At 44.3% G+C, this 9,958-nt stretch overlaps 1 protein-coding gene across 1 annotated transcript in view; it reads left to right on the forward strand.

Annotated features, from left to right (window-relative positions):
• Positions 1-1,305: 1,305 nt before the first annotated feature.
• Positions 1,306-9,958, forward strand: part of LOC112072665 (hepatic leukemia factor) — a 14,192-nt gene continuing 5,539 nt past the window's right edge. The window contains exons 1-3 of the mRNA XM_024140053.2: positions 1,306-1,718; positions 2,670-3,017; positions 9,393-9,604. Coding sequence (XP_023995821.1) covers positions 1,580-1,718; positions 2,670-3,017; positions 9,393-9,604 — 699 coding nt within the window. The 5' untranslated portion in view covers positions 1,306-1,579. The remainder of the gene's footprint in view (positions 1,719-2,669; positions 3,018-9,392; positions 9,605-9,958) is intronic.

Consider the following 9,958-nt stretch of genomic DNA (forward strand, 5'->3'; position numbering starts at 1 on the left):
TTGTAAATAAGAATGTGTTCTTAACTGACTTGCCAAGTTAAATAAAGGTTAAATAAAAAAATATAATAATAATACATTAATTGACAGAGGCCTTTCAGGACAATCAAGGACAAAAGTAGGCTACATAAAARCAAGTGCAGGTTGAATCAAATTATAGAGCAATACAATTAACCAATTAATATTGCAATTTAAGGGACAGAGGGGGATAGGGGGTAGGACAGAATCAATTAAAGACCATTGGCTTTCTGAAAGAGGTGTTTTTGTATTGTTTTTATGAGTGACTGTCTGCATTTTGGCAGCAGAAGGCAGCACTCGGGTGGATGACGATCCTGCAGTTGTTCACTTTGTAGGCCTAAACGGCTTATTTCATTTGTACAAAGAGTACAGYAGCTTTTTATTCCCAGTAGGCTGCTGTGTGTTAGATTGAGTTGTTTTCACCCCGCTGAAAGCACATGAGGTTCAATGTGAGAACCGCCTAGGCCCTAGGAGGTGGTGAGCAGCGAGCGCAGGATATCTCGCTCCGCTATTGGACAAAAGTAGGTCAACCGCGCCCACTAACGTGACCCGTCATTCCATGCACCCTTTTCTAGGCTAAGGGTGAAGGGGTTTGGTCCGTGCGCTCAAAGCGTGACAGACGAAAAAGCACTCTATCAAAAAAGCACTCTCACAAAAAAAGATTTCTCATAGCTCCTCGTATGGAACATGACTACAGCAATTTTCATTTACCTCATTGTGCAATTAGTTCATCTATGTATGTATATGTCGGGAAAAAACGGTTGCCTAACTTTAGTGTAATTTGTCACGTGTTTCACATATGAGGACGCGCTTCTCATGTTGAGAAGACTGGGTTCAAAACAGACGCACCTTGTACCTATTTTGAACAACGGCCAATGTKGGCCTACATAATGTAATTATAGTGTACACACAAACTCAGATAGTATGCCAATAGGAATATTACTGTCTGTGCACATGCATGTGATAAATAGCCCTACTTTGCCTGCTTCTCTGAACTCCCTTTGACAGGATTTAAATTCTAGAAATTATAGTCTGTAGGGCCTAGTACTAGGTCTATTCTAATCTAGTAGGTAACCTCCATACGAATTCGTCTGGAAACGCAATGGGCTATATAGAAACAGTGTTGTTGATAGGCTATATATCCTCCTTCCGTCAATAAAATATCCRAATAGCTAGGGGACTAAGGTGTCTTGACTTGTCAGTGTCTCACTCACTCACTCACACACGCACACACACGAGAGAGAGAGAGCGATAGAGAGAGATAAAATGGGCGGTATCTCAGGGTTTGACGTCACATATCTCGGTTTTCACATGGTATGAATGGGTGAACGGGACTAGGCTATCTCTGCCTTCTACTGTAGACTACAGAGCTAGGGAATAGCAGGTGGCACTGGAACCAGCTTTTCCCACTGGGTTTTATTTCTCGATATATCGGCAGTTGTTGAGGTCGAAATCGACCTGTGATTTCGATTTATTTTTTCCGATACAGTTGAATGTTTTGGATGTTGTATTAGCCCACCAGGACCAGGTTAAGTTATTTTTTTGACAGCTGAAGGAAGACGAGATGGATAAAATAGTGTCCAGACATCTCCCGGTGAATCCAAGGTTTCTACCTATGTCGAATCACTGGGTATTGAAGTCTCTACTGGAGAACCCCATGAAACTACCCCTCCTCCTCCAACAACATGAACAACAACATGAAGGTAAAAATAGCCTACGTTTATTTTATGCTYTTCTATTCTATTCCTTTCTATTCTAGAATATATAAATACTTATCTCAAACTTAAATTGTCTTTATTTTCATAGAGAAAATTTGTTTATTTACGTTGTTTATTTATATATTGTATAGTTTATTTATTGTAAAATCTACTTGTATCTATGAACTCGCTTTGCTCCAGATAAATAGCGTAAATAATGCATTTCGAACTATTCTCTAAAGGCCTATAGCCAACATTAATTTTAGAAATCTTCGATCAAATTGATAATGATTTGRTTCAGCGTCCTTACCTATCGAAATACAGGCATATGGATATAGTTCATGTAAAGTTACTATATACTTGTGTGCCTGTCTGTATGTGCCCAAACRGGTTCCACTAGTAGGCCTACAGTAGCTATGCTTTCTGATATTAGTCACCTGACAACACTTGACAAATTAATTAGCTAGCAATTAACTACCACACTTCTCCTTATTATTCCTACATGAATGTATTGAATTATATAGCTAGCCCAGTGATCAGTGATGTATGTTGATGCAATGGATTAATTGATTGAAAGTATGATAATTTGAGTGATAGTGATGTAACAATAGATATTGTTATTGAAGTAACGTTATCAAAGCAGGTTTCACTTCTGAATATCAGCTTTTTTTGCTCCTCAAAACCAGTTATRCAAACCAGTTAACCCTGAAGATGAGCTGCTGCATACCATAGAGGATACTTTAGTCTCCCAAATAACAGATACAATAAATAGATGCTGCACTTTCAATACTAGCATACCAGCCTCACGATTGTGCAGCACTTTATTTTACTGTACTGTTTCTGTAATCTAATTTCTGTACCTCAAAGTAAAGCGCTACCATTGTCTGAATAGATGAGCGTTGTTTTGTCGGTGTTTTGGTACTTACTGTATACCCCCCCCCACAATGTTCATTTTAGGATTTGAGAAGGAGCAAGAGAAGGAGAAGAAGTTGGATGAGGAGAGGAGTGCCCCACAGTCAGCCTTCCTTGGCCCCACGCTGTGGAACAAGACTCTCCCTTACGATGGAGACAACTTCCAGCTGGAGTACATGGATCTGGACGAGTTCCTGACGGAAAACGGCCTCCCCTCTGAACTCGCCTCCTCCACCCACCCCAACCAGTACCAATCACAATCCCAGCACCAGACGTCAATCATGTCACAAGCCCTGCCCTCGGTGATCGACCTCAGCAACCATGCCAGCGCATCAACGTCCGTACACACAAGCATGGGTGCACAGAACTGTCTCCCTAGCCTCGCCAGAGCAGGTGTGTAAAACACACACACACACACATCAACACACACAGGGGGAAAAGGATAACACCCACATCCTCTGTTTGTCTGTACAGAGAACATCTGAAAGACAATTCTAGCTCATTTAATACAATATCAATCACAGCTCAGGAAGAATAGAGTAGGACTACTTTATTAGGTTTCTTAGAAGAGGCCTCAAACCCAGAATGGAAAAGGTGTGAAATTCAGATGTTGTGATGACGTGACCCGTGAGTGTGTGTGTGTGTTTTTCCCTGTCTATGACCCTAATCGAAAAGTTGCGGGTTCGAATCCTCAAGCCGATAAGGTGAAACATCTGCTGATGTGCCCTTGAGCAAGGCACTTACCCCTAATTGCTCCAGGCTCGCTGTTGAAAATGGCAGACCCTGGCCGTGACCCCATTAGCTCAACTAATTAGTGTACTGTTCTGTTCTTTAGTCACTCATTTTAAGCACTTGTTTTGATAGGCTGGTCTTAGACACTTCTGAAAAGCATAGATTGCCTTGTCTTGATTTAAGTGAAATCTTCGCCCTGGAGGTCAAATCTCTCACTTTACATCCCTTCAGCTAATTAGTGTAATGTTCTGTTCCAGATTCACTCATTTGAAGTACTTCTGTTCTGAGAGGCAGCTGTTGATTAGCAGGTTCTGAGAGGCAGCTGTTGATTAGCAGGTTCTGAGAGGCAGCTGTTGACTAGCAGGTCGAGAGGCAAGCTGTATTAGCAGGTTTTGAGCAACTGTTGATAAGCATTCTGAAGGCAAGCTTGTTTTAGCAGGTTCTGAGAGGCACTGTTTGATTATAGCAGGTTCTGAGGCAGCTGTTGATTAGCAGTTCTGAAGGCAGCTGTTGATAGAGGTTCTAAGAGGCAGCTGTTGATTAGCAGGTTCTGAGAGAAGCAACTTTGATAGCAGGTTCTGAGAGGCAACTTGCTAGCAGTCTGAAGCAGCTTTATTAGCAGGTTCTGAGGCACTGTGATTAGCATTCTTAGAGCAGCTGTTGATTAGCAGTTCTGAAAGAGCTGTTGATTAGCAGGTTCTGAGGGGCAATGTTGATTAGCTATCTGAAGCACTGATGATTAGCAGTTCTGAGGGCCAGCTGTTGATAGCAGGTTCTGAGAGCAACTGTTGGATTACAGGTTTGAGGGGCAGCTGTTGATTACAGTTCTGAGGGCAGCTGTTGATTAGCAGGTTCTGAGAGGCCGCTGTTGATTAGCATTCTAGAGCAGTTGATTAGCAGTTCTGAGAGCAGCTGTTGATAGCAGTTCGATAGCAGCTGTTGATTAGCAGTTCTGAGAGCAGCAGTTGATAGCAGTTCTTGAGAGGCAAGCTGTGCACTAGCAGTTCTAAGAGGGCAGCTGTTGATTAGCAGTTCTGAGAGCAACTGTGACTAGCACTTCTGAGTTAGAGCAGCTGTTGATTAGCAGGTTCTGAGAGGCAACTGTTGATTAGCAGTTCTGAGGAGCTGTTTGATTAGCAGTTCTGAGGGGCACTGTTGATTAGCAGGTTCTGAGGGGCAGCTGTTGATTAGCAGTTCTGAGGAGTGGCGGCAGCATGTTGATAGCAAGGTTATTAGCTGGGCAGTTCTGAGGGGCAGCTGTTGATTAGCAGGTTGAAGCACTGTTGTGGGCACTGTTCGTTAGCACTGCACGGTCATCAGTCTGAAAGCAGCTGTGATAGCAGTTCTGAGGCGTTCTGAGAGGCAGCTGTTGATGCAGTTCTGAGGGCAGCTGTTGATTAGCAGGTTCTGAGAGCAAGCTTTGATTACAGGTTCTGAGGGGCAGCTGTTGATTAGCATCTTCTAGCAGCTGTTGATTAGCAATTTCTGAGGGCAACTGTTGATTAGCAGGTTCTGAGGGCAACTGTTGATTAGCAGTTGTGAGACAACTGTGATTAGCAGGTTCTGAGAGGCAGCTGTTGATTAATATTTCTGAGGAAGATGTTGACTAGCAGGTTCTGAGGGCAGTTGTTGATTATAGGTTCTGAGAGGCAACTGTTGACTACAGTTGCACTATGAGCCAGTTCTGCATTGCAGTTTCAGCAGCTGTTCATAGCAGGTTCTGAAGCAGCTGTTGATTAGCAGTCGAGGCACTGTTGATTAGCAGTTCTGAAGCAGCTGTTATAGCATTATAGCACTTTATAGAGTTCTAGAGGCAACTTTATTAGCAGGTTCTAGAGCCAGCTTGTATAGCAGGTTCTGAGGGCAGTTGATAGGCAGTCTGAGAGCAGCTTATTAGCAGGGTCTGAGAGCCAGCTGTTGATGTAGCAGGTTCTAAGCGCTGTTTGATAGCAGGTTCTGAAGCACTGTTATAGCAGGTTCTGAGAGCAGCTGTGATTAGCAGTTCTGGAGAGCAGCTTAGTTATTAGGCGTTCTGAGAGGCAGCTGTACTGAGACAGGTTCTAAGCAGCGTTGATTAGCAGGTTCTAGAGGCAACTGTTGATACAGTTCTGAGAGCAGCTTTGATTAAGCAGTTCTAGAGCAACTTTGATTAGCAGGTTGCTAGCGGCAGCTTGATTAGCATTCTGAGGGCAGCGATTAGCAGTTCAGGGCAGCTGTTGATAGCAGGTTCTGAGAAGCAGCTGTTGATTTAGCAGTTTTGAGGCAGTTCTGCGCAGCTGTTGTTAGCATCTGAGAGCGTGTGGATTAGCATTTGAGGCAGCTGTTGATTAGCAGTTCTGGGGCAACTGTTGATCATCAGGTTCTGAAAGCAGCTGTTTGTTTAGCAGTTCTGAGGCAGTTCTGTAAGCACTGGTTAGCAGTTCGAGCACGTTTGAGAGGCAGCTGTTGATTAGCAGTTCTGAGGGCATCTGTTGATTAGAGTCTGCAAGGCAGCTGTTTGATTAGCAAGTTCTGAGGCAACTTTGATTAGCAGGTTCTGAGGCAGCTGTTATTAGCAGGTTCTGAGAGCAACTGTTGATTAGCAGTTCTGAGAGCAGCGTTGATAATAGTTCTGAGGGCAGATGTGACTAGCAGTTCTGAGGGCAGTGTTATTATAGGTTCTGAGAGCAATGATTGACTAGCAGTTCTAGGCAGCTGTATTAGCAGTTCTGAGGGCAGCTGTTGATTAGCAGTTCTGAGAAATTTTCGAGGGCAGCTGTTTATAGCAGGTTCTGAGGGCGCTGATAGCAGGTTCTAGCAGCTGTTGATTAGCAGGTTCTGAGGCAGATGTTGACTAGCAGTTCTGAGGGCAGCTGTTGACTAGCAGGTTCTGAGGAGCTGTGACTAGCATTCTGAGGCAGATGTCTGACTAGTTTCTAGGGGCTGATTTGATACGGTTCTAGGCAAGCTGTGACTACAGGTTCTGAGGGGCAAGCTGTTGAACAGGTTCTGAGGGAGCAGCTTGATTAACAGGTTCTAGGGGCAGATGTATGAACAGGTTCTGAGGGCAGCTGTTGATTAACAGGTTTCTGAGGGCAGCTGTTGATTAACAGGTTCGAGGGGCAGCTGTTGATAACAGGTTTGAGGGGCAGCTGTTGATTAACGAGTTCTGAGGCAGCTGTTGATAAACAGGTTCTGAGGGGCAGCTGTTGATTAACAGGTGCTCTACACACACAGTTCTAATAAAGCATACGTTGCCTTCTCGTGATTTATGAAATCTTCACACTGGGGCTGGAAGTCATATATTTCTGTACATCCCAGTACATCTGAGCTGAACTACGTATAGATCTATCTACAMTGCATTCGYAAAGTATTCAGACCCCTTCACTTTTRCKKKWTTTMMTWKSMTWKKYSRRTWWTRRMYWWWMGYWTWAAWWWMMTTTTTTCTTATTAATCTACACACAATACCTCATAATGACAAAGTAAAAACAGGTTTTTAKAATAATAATAAAAKATTATTTATTTACATATTTATTTAAACCTTTGCTATGAGAKTCAAAATTGAGCTCAGGTACATCCTGTTTTCATTGATCATCCTTAAGATGTTTCTACAACTGGTTGGAGTCCACCTGTGGTAAATTCAATTGATTGGACATGATTTGGAAAAGCACACACCTGTTTATATAAGGTCCCACAGTTGAAAGTGCATGGCAAAAAAAAAAACAAGCCATGAGGTCGAAGGAATTGTCCGTAGACCCCCTGAGACAGGATTGTGTCAAGGCACAGATCTGGGGAAGGGTACCAAAACATTTATGCAGCTTTGAAGGTCCCCAAGAACACAGTGGCCTTCATCATTCTTAAATGGAAGAAGTTTGGAACCACCAAGACACTTCCTAGATCTGYCCGCCCAGCCAAACTGAGCAATCGTGGGAGAAGGGCCTTGGTCAGGGAAGTGACCAAGAACCAGATGGTCACTCTGACGGAGCTCCATAGTTCCTCTGTGGAGATTAGAGAACCTTCCAGAAGGACAACAGTCTCTGCAGCACTCCACCAATCAGGCCTTTGTGGTAGAGTGGCCAGACGGAAGCCGCTCCTCAGTAAAAGGCACATGACAGCCCACTTGGAGTTGGCCAAAAGGCACCTGAAGGACTCTGAAACAAGATTCTCTGCTTTGACGAAACCAAGATTAAACTCTTTGGCCTGAATGCCAAGCGTCTCGTCTGGAGGGAACCAGGCAGTGCTCATCACCTGGCCAATACCATCCCTACGGTGAAACATGGTGGTGGCAGCATCATGCTGTGGGGATGTTTTTCAGCGGCAGGGACCAGGAGACTAGTCAGGATCGAGGAAGAAATTTGCAGAGAAAGGTACAGAGAGATCCTTGATGAAAACCGTCTCCAGAGCGCTCAGGACCTCAGACTGGGGCGAAGGTTCAACTTCCAACAGGACAACGACCCTAAGCACGCAGCCAAGACAAGGCAAGAGTGGTCTCTGAATGTCCTTGAGTGGCCCAGCCAGAGCCCGGACTTGAACCCGATCCCGGACTTGAACCCGANATTTGCAGAGAAAGGTACAGAGAGATCCTTGATGAAAACCGTCTCCAGAGCGCTCAGGACCTCAGACTGGGGCGAAGGTTCAACTTCCAACAGGACAACGACCCTAAGCACGCAGCCAAGACAAGGCAAGAGTGGTCTCTGAATGTCCTTGAGTGGCCCAGCCAGAGCCCGGACTTGAACCCGATCCCGGACTTGAACCCGATCGAACATCTCTGGAGAGACCTAAAAATAGCTGTGCAGCGACTCTCCCCATCCAACCTGACAGAGCTTGAGAAGATCTGCAAAGAAGAATGGGAGAAACTCCCCAAATAGCGGTGTGCCAAGCATGTTGCGTCCCAAGAAGACTCAAGGCTGTAATCGCTGCCAAAGGTGCTTCAACGAAGTACTGAGTCTGAATACTTAAGTAAATGTGATATTTCCGTTTTTTTATTATTATTAATGTGCAAAAATGTCTTAAAACCTGTTTTTGGTTTGTCATTATGGGGTATTGTGTAGATTGATGAGAGGAAAAAACTATTCAATCCATTTTAGAATAAGGCTGTAACGTAACAAGTTGTTACGCACTGTGAATGCACTGTATATGTCTCAGGCAGCATCAGTGTAATTCATCTCGTCCACCAGCTGTCGCTCTCTCTGGTAGCAATTGAGCCTGGGGACGAGGTTAGATAGGTAAGTATTTAAGCCTTGGACAAATAAGCCCTGTCCGAGCCAGAACAGCCCATAGGGACAGGGACCTGTCTCCTGTTTCTGTAGTGTGAGGCAGCTTGATGTACAAGTAAACCCCCTGGACASGTCACTAGTTAGAGTGTGAAGGCTATAAGGTTCTCTATACAACTATTCTATCTCGGCTCAGGTTAGGGAAGGGCCTAGTCGTRACATCAGGTTCAGATTGAGGTTGAGATGTCATTTGAACACTGAAAAGGAGCAGGGGCCTCTGGCACTATCGCTTTCGCCCATCTCACACCAGCTGGCCTCCAGCCTCAGGCTCACTCAATGCAAATCTATACTTACATGCATAATGCTTGTGTAAGGACAGTGGTGAGAGGCAGATGAATACAGACCTATAATATAAATCCTGTCCACATAACCATTTTTGAACTAGTGTGTTTCTGTCCAGTAGTTGGTTCAGAGTTTATTCTGGATGGGAATTGGAGGGGGAAGACGAGGGGTGAGTACTCGAGGTTTCACAGACTGGCAAACTTTGGTTTAGGTTGTGTGTTAGCTTTGTGTCTTGCGCCCCCCAGTGGCTGCAGTTTGTCACTACTACTGGATACATTACAATAACAGTGTGACTATTCATGGTGCAAGGAATAAAAAGGCACTACTTTCACCTTGTCAGATTGATTTTGCTCAAGTTGAACTTTTATCATGAATGTCTTCAGCCACCAACCCCCCCCAAAAAAAATATGTCGTGGTAATTTCTCTAATTCTATCAAATACATTTCTATAACCTACTTCCATGTATCTAACATCCTCCTGTCCTCCTACTCTCCCTCACCAGCCCTGCCGTCCAGAAACACTCCCAGCCCCATCGACCCAGAGTCCATCCAGGTGCCYGTGAGCTATGTGCCTGACCCTGCTGACTTGGTTTTGTCCAGCGTACCAGGACAGGAGATGTTCGACCCCCGCAAACGCAAGTTCGCTCCCGAGGAGCTCAAACCACAGCCCATGTTCAAGAAGGCCCGCAAGGTGTTATTGCCAGATGACATGAAGGTATGTGTGTGTGTCTCTGTGTGTGTGTGTGTGTGTCACGTCTCCTAATCTATCAGATTATTTTGCGCTGTGTTATCCCTGATTATGAAACAGGTAGATCCTGATCTATCAGATTATTTTGCACTGTGTTATCCTTGATTATGAAACAGCCATCTTCTGGCCATCTTCTGTTATTGATGAATAGATGATTCATAAATAATAATCACAGTGAGTGAATGGCATATAGTTAGTGTAGTAGTCCATAGTGTGTAGTAGACTATAGTGTGTAGCAGACTATAGGGTGTAGTTAGTGTAGTAGACTATAGCGTGTAGTAGACTATAGTGTGTAGTAGACTATAGGGTGTAGTTAGTGTA

This window comes from Salvelinus sp. IW2-2015, unplaced genomic scaffold (assembly GCF_002910315.2).
Source record: "Salvelinus sp. IW2-2015 unplaced genomic scaffold, ASM291031v2 Un_scaffold1995, whole genome shotgun sequence".
In the NCBI taxonomy this organism is placed as follows: Eukaryota; Metazoa; Chordata; class Actinopteri; order Salmoniformes; family Salmonidae; genus Salvelinus; species Salvelinus sp. IW2-2015.